This window comes from Podarcis filfolensis (assembly GCF_964270895.1).
Source record: "Podarcis filfolensis genome assembly, chromosome: 5".
Classification (NCBI taxonomy): domain Eukaryota; kingdom Metazoa; phylum Chordata; class Lepidosauria; order Squamata; family Lacertidae; genus Podarcis; species Podarcis filfolensis.
Genome location: NC_139608.1, coordinates 69,638,393 through 69,656,659, shown reverse-complemented (window position 1 = coordinate 69,656,659; position 18,267 = coordinate 69,638,393). Strand labels below are relative to the sequence as shown.

The 18,267-nt window shown below is 42.8% G+C and overlaps 1 protein-coding gene across 1 annotated transcript in view; it reads right to left on the bottom strand.

Moving 5' to 3' along the window:
* CDH23 (cadherin related 23) overlaps positions 1-18,267 on the bottom strand; it is a 398,874-nt gene that overhangs the window by 144,238 nt on the left and 236,369 nt on the right. Inside the window, exons 16-19 of the mRNA XM_083614292.1 lie at positions 14,793-14,898; positions 14,571-14,698; positions 2,535-2,607; positions 797-913 (exon numbers count right to left, since the gene is read on the bottom strand). Coding sequence (XP_083470418.1) covers positions 797-913; positions 2,535-2,607; positions 14,571-14,698; positions 14,793-14,898 — 424 coding nt within the window. The remainder of the gene's footprint in view (positions 1-796; positions 914-2,534; positions 2,608-14,570; positions 14,699-14,792; positions 14,899-18,267) is intronic.

The window sequence follows — 18,267 nt, the reverse complement described above, 5'->3', positions numbered from 1 at the left end:
TGTCCCTTCCCCCACCTCCCGGAAAAGCCCCCAAGAGCTGCGCTCCCTTTAAAGAGCCGCGCGGAGCGTGTGTGGCTCTTGGGGGCTTTTCCCTGAGGAAGGAGAAGGGCAGCCCAACACTGACAGGCTGCCCTCCTCGGGGAACAGCCTGCAAGTGCCGCACACACTTTTCTTTTCCCCGTACAAGTCTCAGCATCAAGTGTCTTGGCAGTCTGGTCTTCATTTTACATCCTCCACAGGGCCCTGGACCAGGGGGCGTTCCTTGGCATTGTGGGTGGAGGAATGACAAAAAATGATGGGGAATAGTTTGAGAATTTCTTTTTCTTTTTCTAGGTGAATGAATAAGAGAAGAATCTAAAAATCCCTCTCTCTGAAAAAAAAAATTCCAAAAAAAATCCTACCATCCCTAATTAGAATCTTTTAAATTTTCAGTATGAAAACTAGGGAGACCCCGAGAACAGCACTGATGAGACTGCCTTATTCTGGTGTAGTTTTCCATACCTTAAGGCAATCTGCCTTGATTTGTAGAGTATGTGTAGATTTGGATTATGGGAAATCTGCACACCCACCTTGAAGAATGTCACAAAAATAGCCTAATGATTACACTGTATGGGAATTATAATGTGCTGAAGAGTCATTATTTTGACACTCAAAAGACTTAGTTTGTTTCTTTTGTGGCTGGGCAGCATGGCAAAAATGAGGGAGAGTAGAAGAGACAGAAGAGAATAAAGATAACAACTGCAAAGACATGATGGACTAAGCATGGAAGGAAAAAGAATATTATAGTTGTGCTTACCTGAGCGAGCATTGATTCGAAAATGAGAAGACCCTTCCAGTGAGTAGATAATGGACTCCTGGCCATATTCTCTTGACCGATCCAAATCAGTGGCATTTAGAAACAGCACTGTTGCTCCTTGGAGAAAAATAATAAGGTGATGGGGGATTCTCATTTTTCAGGCACACCACTCGCTTGATTCATCAGCCAAATTAGACTAGTTTGAAATTAATCTGATTTAGGATTGAAGATGTCATTGGAACATAAGCCTAGTACAGACAAGTAACCAAGTGGTTAAGACTTTCTACCATTACTTTGCTTCTGTATTCATTGAAACATTGTGTGGTCCCCCCCTTAATGTAAGCTAATGTGTGCTAAAGAGTAAGTGAAAGTGCTTATTAAGTAGTAAGGATATTCCACATTTGCCACTTACTAAATTCATCCTATCACTCTATGGCAGGTGACAGTGAATGGGAATAATATTACCTGCAGTGACCGTACCAGAATATATGCTGAGAGGGGCACAGAAGGGCAAAGTGAATTTCAGAGGGGGGTGGGGTCGTGCTGTGGAAAACATTAGATTTCTAGGAGGGAAATAATAATGGCAGATTTTGTTTTAATGTTCTCATTTGAAACATATTGGTCCTGAAATACTGTACTTTTCGCACCATAGGACACACTTTTTCCGTCTTAAAAACTAAGGGGAAAAGTCTGTGCGTCCTATGGAGCGAATGCAGGGGGGAGGCAGGCAGGAAACGCCCCCAAGAGCCCCACACAAGCTTCGCGCTCTTGCGGGCTTTTCCCCAGGAAGGAGAAGGAACTGACACCGCCAGTCAGTCCCTTCTCCCTCCTCTAGAAAAGCCTTGCGCAACCTCTCCAGCCGCAGGAGGCTGTGCAAGGCTAAAGAGGAAGCCAGGGCAGCGAGCGCGATCCATCCCGCTCGCTGCCCTGGCTTCCTCTTTAGCCTTGCGCGCCCCTCCGGGGGCGGGGGGGGGGAGGCTTCGCAAGGCTAAAGAGGAAGCCAGGGCAGCGAGCGCGATCCATCTCGCTACCTTGGCTTCCTCTTTAGCCTTGCGTGCTCCTCCGGCTGCGCTGGAGAGGTTTACTTCCTGGCTGGAGAGGTTGCGCGGCTATGGATCCCGCTCGCTGTCTTGGCTTCTTTGCTCTTTGGGGCTGGGGGGGGGGAACCTGGGCTTCCCCCGCAGCCCCGAGAAGCTCTGAGAGAAGCGGACAGGCTGCGCACAGCCTGTCCGTTGCTCTTTGGGGCTGGGGGGGGGAATAATATTTTTTTCCTTGATTTCCCCCTCTAAAAACTAGGTGCGTCCTGTGGTCCGGTGCGTCCAATAGAGCGAAAAATACGGTAAATCCTATTGGTTTTGCTGGAGCTGACTTTCAAGTAAACAAGCTTAGGGTTGCAGCCTTATTTTAATTTCCGGTTCAAGATTTGTACATGAAAAGTGATTTTCATTCAAGTAGCCAAGGAATGCAGCAAGCAGAGAGACAGGTAGGGCACATGGCTCCCAGAAAGATAGAATTTTATGGCTTGAGCTGTATTCTAAGGAACAGCTTGACTTGGTGTGAACATAGCACTAAATGATGATCTAGTTTATGGTGTGGTTACAAAGAGGAGATTGGAAGTTTCCACTTGTTTTCAACGAACCGTGTTTGCTGTTATGTCAGAGCTCAGAACTATGATTAGTCTTAACTATTGCTTAGAGAAACAAGGCAGTGTCAGAAATGACAGGAGCAGCTCACAAACCTGCCATAATATCCTCCATGACTGTGATGACATAGGAAGGCTTGCTGAACGTGGGTGGGTTGTCATTTTCATCCTACGAAGATAAAAGAGAAAAAACAGCACACAACATAAACATCTAACCTAGCAGCAATAATGTTATGATGAAGCATGATGCAAAACACCTCAAAACACAGCACAGTCTCATATATTGGAAGGAAAAAAGCGACACATTTAGTTTTTAACTACTATTTCGTTCAGCACCCCATTTTATTTTGTTAATATAATACAAGCTTTGACACAATATGAACACTGAGCCACCAGAACAAAACATGGAATGAACATTGAGGAAACAATTCTGCATTTCAAGCTGCAATAACAGATGACCCTCTACACCTGTTTCCAAAGTCACGGGGAGATAGGGAATCTGTCTTGAAGATTGAGCAATCGGAATAAAGTTGAGTTCCGACTAAACATCAGGAAGAACTTTCTTATGAAAATAATAATAATAATAATAATAATAATAATAATAATAATAATAATAATAATATATTATTTATACCCCACCCATCTAGCTGAGTTTCCCCAGCCACTCTGGGCGGCTTCCAATCGAGTGTTAAAAAGAACACAGCATTAACCATTTAAAACTTCCCTAAACAGGGCTGCCTTCAGATGTCTTTTAAAGATAAGATAGCTGCTTATTTCCTTCATATCTGAAGGGAGGGCGTTGCACAGGGCAGGCGCCACTACCGAGAAGGCCCTCTGTCTGGTTCCCTGTAACCTCACTTCTCGCAATGAGGGAACCACCAGAAGGCCCTTGGCACTGGATCTCATGGGGGTGGAGATGCTCCTTCAGGTATACAGGACCGAGGCCGTTTAGGGCTTTAAAGGTCAACACCAACACTTTGAATTGTGTTCGGAAATGTACTAATGAACTGTTGACAGTGGAATAGACTCCCTCAGAAGGTGGTGGACTCTCCTTCCTTGGAGGTTTTTAAGCAGAAGTTGAATGGCCATTTGACATGGATACTTTAGTTGAGATTCCTCCATTGCAGCGGGTTGAACAATTAGCTAACCCTCCGGGCCTCTTCCAACTGTACAATTCTATGATTCTGTCATGGGACTGCCAAGGAACGCCTTTGAGCTGGGGGGAGGAGATGAGTCAGAACGGGAACAGTCAGAAGGAGACGGTCAGGAAATGATGGAAGGGGGAGAGGGGGAGAGAGCTGGAGGGAGCCAGGAGGTGTCAAGGCTCTCCAATGCTGAAGCAGCACCGCACAGGGAGCTCAGGGACAGACGGAGAGCCTATTCCTGTGCAAGGATCAGAGACGTCCCATGAGGCTTGCCTGCCTCTTCTGTTGGAGGAGAAGCAGGAGAAGACCACTTCCCAAATCTGAACCAGACGATTCAGATGCATAAGTTGTACTGTGCTGCTTGTACATATGTAAAATAAAGAACTGTAAATATCTCTCTGAGTGAGCAGAGGGTGCTTATTGCGAAGAGCATACACAAACCTTTACAGATTCTATGCTATCCACATTCAGAACATTATTCTATTTTTAAAGTTCAAACTCCATCTTGATACCCACACCTGTTTCAAGAGCACAACAAAATATGTAATAGTAGAAGCCAATACTTCAGAAATCCCATTGTCAATAGTGTCTTAAAGCTTGAAGAGATAAAAAGTAATAGACTGGCCTCTAGCTAACGTCGCAGTACAGAAACTTAGGCATTTAACAACATTGCCAATTGTAGCTTGTATATGCTGGGTTCTCTCACAATGGACGCACAGGCTGGAGGAGCAATATCTCTACACTCCACAAAAAAAAGAGAGTTTCCACTGCACACACATTGCTTCAAATGAAGAACATCTGCACATAAGCCTGACAATGTGTGAAAACATCCTTAGAACGCATTGTGACTGTATCTGGACTGGATACACTGTAGGGAGACAAAGGCACCATGCTTTCATCATTCTAGGCTCGACCTAGAGATTTTTGTACTTTCTATCTTTGATGTTTCATTCTTTTCTTTTCTTCTTGCCACAAAAGTGACTAGGCGACCAGGAGAAACAGTGAAAGGGAATGTATAGAATTCACTGGCAAAAAATGTGGTCATTAAATAAAAATGTTTCCATTCAGCATAGCATTTGTGGGGATTAATTTTTCTGACAGTAGGCATAAAACCTTTCAGAAACAAAAGTTTGCAGTGGCAAAATGTTGACAATTAGATGGTTTAATTAAATATTTAATTTCACCAAACCATGTCCCTCATTCTCCAGTAATCTGATCCACAATGGAGGGTATTTTTTCTTTTAAAAGGATACCCAGAAAAGAAACTTTCAGCGGAAAGCTTCATACACATCCTGTTAGGATGGGACTTTATTTTTACAGGATTCAAAACCAGATCCTTGGATCACTGTGTAACATAAAGTGTTCAGGCTGAATTAGTCTCCTGCCTTGCATGCTCTCCCAAATTATCACGAGCTTTGCTATTTGCTTCCCTCACCCCTTCTTAGTTTAGTTAAGCTTGTATACAAGTGTGTGTGTGTGTGTGTGTGTGTGTGTGTGTGTGTGTGTGTGTATTTTCCTACCCATTAAAATTTTACTTTCTAGCTTGTATTTTTTTTCCAGAGGGACCAAAGTAAACTTATTTCCCAATCGTGGCTCTGCAATCAAATTAACATTATTAGAGAAAGAAAAACAGTTCTAGGGAGGACTTAAAATACTGTAATGAAATATCAAATCATTCCTAGTTTCTAGCTAGTCAGCTATTATTCAAAATATACTGCAATCTTTATTAATATAAAGATACTTTACTTTTCAATTCGTCTCAAACCAATATACACAATTTGCATAATATTTTTTTTAAAATTATATACGAAGACAAATAAATCAGCTTTATATTTAAGGACAAACTTTCTGGATGTTACTCAAGAAAAAGGCCTAGTCTAAAAGAGAAGAGATAACTGAAGCTATAACCGAAGAAGAATAAAAAATTGCCACATTTTTATATAGAGGGAACTGCTACCCTAGCCCTTAAACTTTGACTGATGTATTTGCTATTAAAGTTGATATTTTATGTAATTTCACATGCCAGTGATGCCCATCATACTATAATTAAATTGCCATCCTCTGCTATTTTTGCTTGGAGCAGGTGGTCTTTAATCAGGCTTTTCATCACTCATGATTTCTGCAATGCCCAATACTGTGCATTGTTCTCCCTACACTATAAAGTAGATCCATCATGGATAGCTCCAACTGCATGGAGCTTCACCTTTTTCTGCACATCCTTGGAGGAGGAAGAGAGTAACATGGAAAATCCATCTAAGTAAGGATGCTAAATCCCCACTTGGAATACATTTCTACGCCCATATCTAAGCAAAGTGTATATGAGAAATTCTAGTCTTGCTTACTGGAGAATAAGGCGATTTGGTAGCAGCCTTCTATGCTGCGAGAAGATGGGTGTGTGTGTGAATGTATTCATTTGAATACTTCACTCTCAAAAGCAGTGAGAGCCATCCAATAGCTGTAGCCATAGGTGAAAACTACAAAAGCCCTTAGGTGCATGCTGAAGCATTTTAGGCATATACAGGAGGTTACTGAGATACCAGCTTGAGTATGTAACAAAAATGAAAGAATATCTACTGGTTGCTGGAGAGAAAGGGCGTACTAAGTACTGCTGGGACAGAGAGGAAATGCCCTGTATTTTCTTCCTTTTATCAAGTGGACAAGCAACCAACCTTTAATTAAAAACAAAACAACAACAACCTGCTTTAAGTGTGTCTGTAGAGACTTTTTCATTATTCATTTCAGGTACCTGCAACACAGTTACACCAAAATGTATACATGTCTCTTTCAGAATCAGCAACCCTAGTCATGCTTTATGGGTGTCAGTTTTAGCTCTGCTATAATACCTACAAAACTGAAATTATCAAGGTAGTGCTAGGGTCGCAAAAAGGAACCATTTCATTGTAGAAAGGAATGGCCCTGTAATATCTGCAGCTGTGGGCAATGAGGTCTTTGAAATATTGTCTTCAAGCCACTTGTTGGAATCTGTCAATAATGAAGTGCACCGCTAGGGGGCAAAGTCAAACCACTAGGGAATCACAGCGCCTGCTGTGGCTGCAGAGACCGGAAAGTCGTAACTGCTGCCTCCCATGTTGTTTTTGTGGCATTAGCAGCACTGAAGTGACTTCTCTGGGGTGCAGTCCTGGTGCCGTGTGTATGGAGGTCCTAGGCTGCCAGGACGACAAGACAAGATTAGCTTCACTGATGTAGCCCAAAGGAAAGCAGAGCAATACGTTTAGCACCAGCTGGGCTGCAGGAGTTGTCAGAAAAAGGCCTACAAGGTGCCATCCAAGCTACTAGAAAGCTACATTTTCCTTTAAAACCCTTTTAAGTCTCTGCAAGCTATTCTAGAGCCCTTGTGCACAAACAACATTGGATATAGTTTCATGGATAGCACTGTGTTGGTGAGAGACAAAGTACTTCAGCCTCTGAACATACAGAGAAGTAGAACTGAGACTTTAACATTTGGCCTAAGGATTCCAAGGGGGTGGATTTCCAGCGAGCATTCAGTCCTCTCTCTTACTAATCTATGCCACCAGACAGGAAATTCTAGCAGTGGCTCTGGGATGAAGAAGTTTGTAAATCAACAGTGTCCAACACAAATGAATATGTCTCCTTTATGATATACTTAAGCGTAGTTAAAGTTATTGGCTCAGTGAACAAAATGGCACCTAGAATGTCAGCAAATGAGAGCTGGAGAGAAACTTATTAGTGGTGGTATTTCCAAGGATGCTGGTATCATGCTTAATATTAGTTCTAATTCAGTAACTCCCTCTATGAAAGCTTATTGTCCCCTAATGGAAAATCTACAACACGAGTTTCATTTCTTTATTAAAAATCAACAAGCTAAGGCTGAAAAAATGGACCATCTTAGACAGTCTCTCTCTCACACACACATGCAATCATACTTGCTCCTTCATTTCAGCTCCTTAAGTACCACTGTGAGACAATTCATCACCATCATCATATTCCACCCCCACCCCCTTCCAGTTGAAAGAGAAAATTCCTTTTGGTCAAAAGTGCAGAATGTGACAGCTACTTAAAAATCACCCATGTACAAAATCAACTAGAAGGAAATGACCTTTTCAAGTGTGGTCTTTAGACAGATGGGATTACACCGTCCAAAGAGCAGCTATGGGAAGGAGGTATTTAGCCTCAATTAAACCCCTTTGCTGCTTCTTTCTTACTCCCCCCTCCAATCTTATGTCGGGGACAAGAGAGAAAGTCAGACAAATCTTGTAGCAACCATGATCTTCACCAACTCTTTGGTCAATAAATTGCTGCCACTTGGAAGTCAGATATTATTAGGATGCAGCTAAGATTGAAAGGTTATCAAGAGAGCAAACTCCACTGCCGATACTTTATTTTGAGCTTGAGTTTTCTTGAATCAAAATACTTGTTGTGCTTTGACAATCTGGTTTAATCCTGTGGACTAACAGTAACACAACTCTGCTACCAATAAATATATATTTGTGTACATCACCATCCCTGATAAGAATGTTTGCATCAGGATTCAGGACAACAGCAGCTGGGGACAGCTAGCATTTGAAAAATAAACAGCTGGCTGTGATTGATTGAATGACTGATAATTTCAATCACTTCAAGGGCTAATGTGCATTTGATATTCATGTCAGAATCAGAGAGGCTTGGTTTCAGGCACCTTTAGATCTCTGGCGGTGGGGAGGGACGGAAACCAGAGAATTTGCTCATTTAATCCTCTTGAACGTCACATAGAGGGAAATGAAGTCGTTCTGCAGTCAGACACCCAGTGTGTTTCCCTTCTTCCTTCTCTTTGCACGTGCTCCTAGCTTGTGAAGGACTTACTGGCAGGATTTTCTCTGAGCTTGGCTGTCAGTGCCAGTTGGAACACAAATGGAACACGAAGATGAAGAAATGAAGCCACCGAGAGAAACCGTAAGGGAGTGATGAGACAGCCATGACGAAAGCCATGAGAAAACAATAGGAGCCAAAGCTAAGAAAGTGAAATAAGAAGTGAGCAAACTCACTATCAAATGATTTAAGTTCCACAGTTAGTAGAACCACTGAGCAGTGTAGAATCTTAATCTTTTCCACACACTGCTCCAAGGTACGACCAGCTTTACCAAAGAGGAGGGCAGGGATGAGATTCCAAGTACTGCTTCTAAAGGTATGATACATTCTTAAATTTCAAAGCGTGTGGGGGGGAGGGGCTGTGAAGCTCCTACCCAGGGATTCCCGAAAAACAGTTGCTGAGGCTGCCTTACGTGACTTTTACTTCTAAAACATCCTTTCGCAGACGTTTTGTCATGATGTCTGCAAAAGTGTAGCAAACCTTCTACTCCATTTTATCCGAAGTGCAATATTGTGCTGCAAACAGCTGCTGCTCTTTGTTTCTTTTGTTTGCATGTTGCTATATCTGAAAACTCAATAAACAAAACTTGCTTTGAAAAATATTTATGAAGTGAGGTAGGTGACAACATGAAAGAGGGCCTTATCAGCGGTGGCACTGCCATTGAGAAATGGTCTTCACAAGGAGATGCGCTGGCACATATTCCATATTTTCAGCACTGGAAGTATGCTGCAAAAACCAGTGCTAGAAATACCAGGAGACTGAGATGAATTTTGTTAATGTAGAGAAAGAACAGAGCCAGTGTTAGATATACAGTGGTACCTCGGGTTAAGAACTTAATTCGTTCTGGAGGTCCGTTCTTAACCTGAAACTGTTCTTAACCTGAGGTACCACTTTAGCTAATGGGGCCTCCTGCTGCTGCTGTGCAGCCTCTGCACGATTTCTGTTCTCATCCTGAAGCAAAGTTCTTAACCCAAGCTACTATTTCTGAGTTAGTGAAGTCTGTAACCTGAAGTGTCTGTAACCTGAAGCGTCTGTAACCTGAGGTACCACTGTAGTGATGAAAAATGAGATGACTATGCAGGTAGAATCAAAAAGTATTCCAAGATTTCAAAGCTGATGAGAAGAACAAGCAGTAGCATTATCAGCAACAAATGTGGGTGATTTTGAAAATGGCCAAGAAGCAATAATAATAATAAAAAAAGCAGTAAGCTGTAAAGAATAGGATAGGAAGGAAGATCAGGAAAAGAACAGCATAAATGTACTATTTTGATGGTGATGGTGAAGACAATTGCATTGATTTTTGTACATGGAACCTTCAGGCAGATTTGACACACTCCTATCCCAACAACCTATGGTCTGAAGCTCAACATCAAAAAAACGAAGATCATGGCCACTGGTCCCATCACCTCCTGGCAAATAGAAGGAGAAGAAATGGAGGCAGTGAGAGATTTTACTTTCTTGGGCTCCATGATCACTGCAGATGGTGACAGCAGCCACGAAATTAAGAGACGCCTGCTTCTTGGGAGGAAAGCAATGACCAACCTAGACAGCATCTTAAAAAGTAGAGACATCACCTTGCCAACAAAGGTCCGTATAGTAAAAGCTATGGTTTTCCCAGTAGTGATGTATGGAAGTGAGAGCTGGACCATAAAGAAGGCTGATCGTCGAAGAATTGATGCTTTTGAATTATGGTGCTGGAGGAGACTCCCATGGACTGCAAGAAGATCAAACCTATCCATTCTTAAGGAAATCAGCCCTGAGTGCTCACTGGAAGGACAGATCGTGAAGCTGAGGCTCCAATACTTTGGCCACCTCATGAGAAGAGAAGACTCCCTGGAAAAGACCCTGATGTTGGGAAAGATGGAGGGCACAAGGAGAAGGGGACGACAGAGGACGAGATGGTTGGATAGTGTCTTCGAAGCTACAAACATGAGTCTGACTAAACTGCGGGAGGCAGTGGAAGACAGAAGTGCCTGGCGTGCTCTGGTCCATGGGGTCACGAAGAGTCGGACACGACTAAACGACTAAACAACAACAACATCCCAACAACCAAATGAATGTATAAATGCAGCCTTAACCAACCTGGTGCCTCCAAGTGTTTTGGACTACCCCTCTCAGCAGTCCCACTCAGCACAACATCTGGAGGGGACAAGGCCAGTAAGGACTTGTCCAATGGGACCAAATAGAAGAACTGATTCCTGATGTACTCCTCCAAAAAGCGGGGGAAGATGAAGAAATGAAGCCACCGAGAGAAACCTTAAGGGAGTGATGAGACAGCCATGACAAGCCATGAGAAAACAATAGGAGCCAAAGCTAAGAAAGCGAAATAAGAAGTGAGCAGTCAGCTGCATCAAAGGCTCAAAGAAGAGTCAGAAGAAGAAGATCCACGAAGAAAAGATGGTTAGATTTTGCTGCGTGGAGTTCACTGGAAAGATGAGTTGGAGCAGCCTCCGTTAAATGAAAGGAGCAAAAGCTAGATTGGAAAGGATGAAGAACAGAATTGCTAGAAATGAAAAGAAGGCATTGGCTCAAGAACTTTTCTTTATTAGGGGGAGAAGAAAGATGGGGGTTGTTAATTAGATGAGTAGTATGAGGGGTGGGGGAGGGGGTATTGCTTTATTTTGTTTTTATTATGTATTTTGTGTTTTTATCTTGTATTTTTATGCTTCGAACCGCCCTGAGATCTACGGATGAAGGGCAGTACACAAATATAATTAATAATAATAAAGGAAATGCTTGGGACCACTAGGACAGTCACTTAAATGCATAAAGGCAGAGACTAGGATATAAATAAATAATAATCACACAACCATCTATATTAATAAACTCATTTTCCAAAGCCCTACCCTTTTGAAGTAAAAACAGCACTATCCGCGCATAATAGGGAGGTGTTAGAAGGCGTGGAGGAACATCAATGTTTGCACACCCAGACCCTGCAAACCAAGCAAAACCATCCCATGTGGAATGAGAATGCTGAGTGTCTACTGTGGGCAAAGGATGGGATGGAATATCTTGGCGGAGAGAACTCCGAAGGGCAACATTTTGTTGCAAACAACATTTGTCATTATTATTGATTTCTTACATATTTTCTATTATGCCCTCAGCTATCGATCCCTTCATTATCTTATTGTCCTGGCTCCTGGCTCACCTTAAGGCTCCCAGGGGACGATGGGTTGGAGAATTGGCACTTACTGCAGGGTCACATACAGTAAAGCAAGGGTCAAGGCAGGTTATTCAGGATCACAACAGACATAGCAAAGAGCAGACTGTCAACACCTTGGACAGAACACTATGGCCGCCTCAGTAGCATGCTGAGGTCTTGTGAAGGCTGGTTGGTCTAGGCCTGATGTTAAGCCTGCCACTTCCGATGAGCTATCTGTGTTTCTTAAAGGACCACTGCTTGATTCTGCAGAAGCTGCCTCCTGCAGTCAGGGAAGGGGCAGTAAGTATTGCAGCAGGGGGTGCCCTTTGAGCCTGAGAAGTTGAGTAATGACACATCCTCTGGACTAGAAAGTCCTAGAATGGAGAATGATGGATTCCCATGTGATGCATTCTCCTTTTCCAAGTCTTCCTCTGAGAAAGAAAGGAGACTGGGGCCAGCGAACACGACTGAGGTTCTGAAAAAAATGACTCCAACTAAGGCCAGAGAACATGAGTGCACTCTGGTGCAACAAATCCACTTAAACACACACACACACACAGAGAGAGAGAGAGAGAGAGATATGGTTTGGAGTAAGAATTGTATGATGGGAAGTTGCACAACCTCTCAACAAACAAATCAGGACAAATGTTCAATAATGAGTGGATATTGGATAACCTGAGTGCAAAATTCGTGCAATCAAATCAGGACAAGTGCTCAATAAACAGGTCATCTCTGGAGGAGCAACATTTGGGGATTCATATGCCATGGTTTTAATGCAGATGCATGCCAGTGAACATGTTGCAACATTGCAGCTATTGATGCGATAAACTCCCATGACTCCATAATTATTTACACTGTGCATGATCAAATAAATGGCAACAGTGTTCAGTGCTGCCAGTACAGTTGTACCTCAGTTTGCAAACTTAATCCGTTCCGGAAGTCCGTTCTTAAACCAAAGCCGTTCTTAAACCGAGGCACGATTTCCCTAATGAGGTCTCCCACCGCCGGTGCCCTTCCACCTTTCAGATTCCGTTCTGAGAACGAGGTAAAGTTCGCAAACCAGGACATTGCTTCCGGTAATGCGGAGTTCGTAAACCGAATAGTTCGTAAACAGGGCTGTTCTTAAACTGAGGTACCACTGTATAGCTACCAATTTTTCATCCCACGCGTTCACTTCCTAATACTTTACCATATATTTGTGCGGTGGCAGGGCTGCTGGAGCAACCTGCCTTGGGCCATGCTGAGAACCAGTAGTTAAAAGCCAAGAGTGCAGAAGCAATTAAAGCAAGTAGGTGCTGTACAGTGACTAAACGGAAAGACAGGCCTTGCCTCCGGGCAAGTTATGTGAAAACAGAGATATGCCTAGAACTGTTTAGTTAAATGTTTCAGCTTCTGCCTTCCTCAGTAATACAGCTGGGATTTCAAGTGAATGCTGCAAAGCAAGGCTACAGTTTTCAAGAATACTAAGGATGAAATCATTCTTAAGAATGTGGGTAAGTGCAGGAGTGTTGCTTCATTTCTTTTTTTAAAGACCAAATAGAAATCAATTGTGACCTTCCAGATTAAGGGAATATTAAGGTCCAGGGAGTATTAAGGTCTTGAGTCTACAACTCCAGAAGTTTTCTCTTTCTGCTACAAGATTTGGTGGCTACTCCATCGCTATTGGCTCTGTTGAAAGACCAATTTCATCAGGCTCTTCCCTTGACTGTCATCTAGCTGCTTAGTTTATAGGGGGGAGAGAGAGAGATGGAGCTCTTCTTCTAGACTGCAAGCCTGAGGGCAGCAGGGACTCTCTTGTTAGTGATATCTGTAAGCCTCTCCGGCAGTCTTTTCTTTTCCAGCTGAAGAGTGGGTTTAAGGAAGGTTGAAGAGAAAGCAGCAGACAAACCTTGCTCTGTGGCTTTTGAGAGTCAGGGTACTTCTAGACAAGGGCTTAATTTGCAAATGGGCCATTGAAATATTGCAAATGGGTTTGTTGATAACCATTTATTTTTCCCTTACCTTAATCCAGGGGGGACAATTGGATGAAATTGGGGGAATAAGAATTTAGGCTGGTGTTTCAATACCCAGGACACTGTATGGGCTTTGCAACAACAACAGCAAATTGCATGCATGCATACCTGGCACTAGGGGAACAGAGGAGGCAAGCACCCCGCAACAAGGAACTCAAACTCTCATTTGATTACCTTCCCCCCACCCTGGCCTGGTCTCTGTCATTAATATATACTGTTATTTTTCTTTCAGAGATCCTAAAATGTGGGACACAACTTGCCTACCTAGAAAGACACTTTGCTCCTTCTGTCGCCACCCTCCGATTTCCCCCTGGTGCCACCACTGCATGTATAAGAAGCAACAAAAGCCCTATACAGCCTAGGACCCTCGTACCTACGGGACCGCCTCTCCTGGTATGTCCCATGGAGGACCTTACGGTCCTCAAATAAAAACATCTTGGAGATCCCGGGCCACAGGGAGGTTAGGCTGGCCTCAACCAGAGCCAGGGCTTTTTCGGCCGTGGCCCCGATCTGGTGGAACACTCTGTCACAAGAGACTAGGGCCCTGCGGGACTTGATATCTTTCTGCAGGGCCTGCAAGACAGAGCTGTTCCACCAGGCCTTTGGCCAAGGCACAGTCTGACCCCCTCCTTTGGTAATCCTCACAGAACTCTAGCCCAATGGTTGCCATTAATTTGACTCTGAATTGATTTTAGAATAAATTGATTTTAGAATGTATTTCAATTAATTGATTGTGATTTTATGTAAACTGTGTTATTTTTACTGTTGTTAGCTGTTCTGAGCCTGGCTTCAGCTGGGGAGGGTGGGATATAAATAAAAATTTATTATTATTAACAATCCCACAATAAATATTCATCTGGAATCACCCTTCGATAACAAGACACACTACAGTGTTAATACTAAAACAGAATTAAGGAAAAAAATTATCATGAGAACCATATCCTGTGCTCAGAGCAAGAACATACATTTTGGGAAGTGTAAATGGAAGGCATTGTTTGTACTTACAAAAACCTCTATGGTGATGGGGACAGTACTGTTGAGTGGTGGGATTCCTGCATCCTTAGCCATTACAGTCAAATAAATAACACCATTGGGAACTTGCTCATAATCCAGAGGGCGGACAACGCTTATCACTGAAAAGGCAAGAAGCCTGTGTTGGCAATTATTGACATTAGGCATTTTAAAAGTCGAACCATAATGCACACACATGCACTGTATTGCACTCACCTCCATAACCTTCAGACAAAGTGATGTCAAAGTAACTTCTGAATGCAGAAGCATTCACAATGCTATAAGTGATCTGGTTGTTCGGAGGAGAATCTTCATCTGATGCCTAGGTAAAAACGGAAGAAATTATTTAATATTAATCTAATCTACCTACCTACTGTTATTGGAGCTTTTAGATAACAAGATCTTGTAGCACAACCAACAAGTGTTTAATAAAATAACTTATAAATGTCATTAATAAACAAAAGTGTGGATATTCTTATGGAGTTTGGCCAAGTCATGCCAGCCATATTCTTTGTTGGGGAATTTTAATGCTCAGGAATGGCTTGCTGATGGCTCCTCAACAGGAGCTAATGCTTGAGGTATAGAGTTCATCCCTGGAATGTGAGACTCATTGGAGGGAAATTGGTGTATAGTTCCCCACTCCTGAAGCAGGTTGGGACTGATCAAACATCTTTGTGTGTGAATTAAGTCTCAGTAACAGCAGTTTTGGGAGAGACAGAAAACAAGAGAGAGAGATGGGATGTAACCTGAAGGTGCCGTGGGGTGCAAGTACTTTTCTGAGGGTCTGACATGGGGAAACTACTATAGGGAAGCTCATGCTTCTTGCCTCCAACTATGCCCTACTTGTATATTTATAAATGAACCAAATGCTGCAAAAACACCATATGCCTATAGTGATCTCTTCTGCAAAAGGAAGCCTAAGTGTTGTCCCTGGAACATTTTCCTCCTCACAAAAGTGTGAAATGCATAAATGCAAATGTTAGCTTTAGTTGGTTTCTCAGGTATTTCCCACGAAATTCTAGCAAAATTTGCAGCATATTCTGGGTAGGGTTGCTGATTTTGTTTTTTGTTTTTGTTTTAGTGCTCCACTTGTCAATTTTATTGTGAGGAAATCATTCTTTCAATTAATAGCGACTGATTAGGTTCTACATGATACTGGAACAGGTGCCATAAGCAATACTGCCCAATCCTTCAAGAGCAGGTCTAATGTTTGGGAAGGAAAAGCGAAGTTACCACTTTGACTAGAGGGCTGGAGCACTTCTCCACCTAACGAATCTGCTCCTAATGACGGGCTGTGGAAGATTTGCTGGCTGGGAATAACTCTAACTGGACAAACCAAATAGCAGGCTCAGGCCTTCCTGGAACTCCCTTGCTCACCAAGTGAAACCTTTTTGATGGTGAAAACTGCCTGCCTACAAAGAGTATCAGTTTATCAGAAAGGAGCTGTGCAGTGTGAAAACACTCTGAAGATCACTTTAAAACCACACACACCCTGAGGCTACTCTAGACAGTGCTCACGGAAACATGTAATCTTTATTGCCTCCCAGAAGGGGAAAGCTTAGGATCGTATCAGCAAGATACAGGCCAACTGCCTTCCTCCCAAAAGTCACTCTCTTGAATGACTGAAAAGAGAATAATGTGAGTAATGAGTGCATTCAGATGAATCTCTTCTTTCTAATGAGCATATGCTTTTGAGTCTGCATTTAGAGCAGCTCAAATAATGGAAAATCTTCCCGACTTTCTTCCCTGCTCTGCTCATTGCTTTGTGTACATTTGTGTAGCTTGTGCAAGCTTTGTAATGCCAATGAACAAGGGCTGAAGCGGGATGTGCTCTCAACTCATGCACTTCAAACACATCCAAATGGAAGTGCTGCTCCTATCAGTAAGGCTACATTTTCCTTTAATGGCGCATTTATGTTGCTGCAGCTTTTACAAGAAACTCCTAAGTGGAGAGGATACAGGGACTCAGGAGTAATGGGAAGACAGCTCTCCCTGCTTCATGTGCTCTGGTTACTTAGACAAATGATAACACTCTTCCAATCCCGTCACTGAAATTCAGAGAGCCTCAAGGGAATTCCCAATCACTTGGAGGGCAATGAAATCTGATTCAGTAAATCCTGGGCCTGAAGCATAGTGAAGAGCTACATGAGTCACCTCATAATGAACTCATTTTCCTTGTAAGCTTTCTTAGAGGATTCTCAATAAAAAGCTCAGGATTCATCCCACAAACCTGCACCCCTCTCCAAGCAAGTTTACTTATTCCAACTCAGCCTTGGTAGCAAAAAGAGGAAGGAGACGCTTGTAGGTCTAAATTCGGCCTTAAGCTCGGGCTCTTTTTTTTGTTTTGTTTTAAGTCCTCATTTTAATGTGAGCTTCTCCTCATACACACATTTATATGCAACTTTGCCTCATACACACATTTTTGCAAAACAAAATTATCTGATATAATGCATTTTCACTAATATATGCATTTTAATGCACACTTTATCTTATTTCAAAGTCTGGCCGTGGCTCAGTTCCCGCATTGTTTTGGAAAGTGAGAATTAGGTGTATCCAACAGAATCAAATTTATCCCTGATTAGGAGTGGCCAGGCTCTAAGGCTGAAGCTTATAAGGCCTATCAGGTTTCCAGCTTGGCCTCCTTGCCACCAATTCCTCCTGCCCTCCCCATTGGCAAGACTATTTGCTGGGTGGGTGTGGGTATGTGGATTGGCAAGGAGTAAGCGACTCATTTAGAAGTTGGATCTGAATTCGGAGGTGGCATGGGCTCACTTTGTTATGGCCATGGCTTCCTAAACTAGACAACCTCACATACAGAACCCCAACTACCTCTTTCAAAAATTTGCCATGATATCTAGAGTGAAGTACATAGTAAGGCAGAAAAGATGGGGAGCAAACACCAAGAACCATGGAGCATGGTAGGTTGCAAGAGTCATCTGAAGGAGTAGATGGAAGGGATTCCAAGCTTTCTCCTTCTCATATGCTTGACTCTTATTTCACTTCTGTTTAACTGCCTCCATGAGCAGTGCTGTGTTCTTGTGGCAAAGCTTCCCAGCATCAGAATATCACCACTGCTCTATTATGTGTAACCAGCTAGGAAACTGAAGAGAGAAAAGAGGGGAAAGTAGACGGTGAACTTCAAGAAAGAGATTTCAAAAATAAGATTTGTGTTAGAGGTGAGTTTGCATTCTTGTGTAAAAGCCAATTCACATGACTACTGTGCTTCCTGTTTGCCAAGGACACAGAGCATCAACTGGCAAGCCAACTGAAACATTTTTTTAAAAAAAAACAAATAAAGTGCCTGACCCCTGCTAAGAATGACTATTACCAAACTGACTACACATGCATACAAATGGCCAACCACTGGCCCAGTCCACAAGTAACGCTAAGCCAAACCATTGTTAAGCATGAGTGACCAAATGTGTCTACTCTGGGAGGAGACTGTGGCTGCTTTGTTCCTCTCCATTTGTTTTGCTGCTGTGCTAAGATCCTGTGCTAAGTTGTGTCATTCGAACCTAGGCTTGTGGCTTAGCATTCTCCAGACAAACCATGAGCTGAAACCAAGGTTTGTCCTATGACTTACAACACATTAAGCCAAGCCAAACCACAGCTTTGCACAGTGCAGCAGCAAAAGGACTTGGGAGGAGCAAAGCCATCAACCACAATCTCCACTTCAGGGTCCCACTTATTT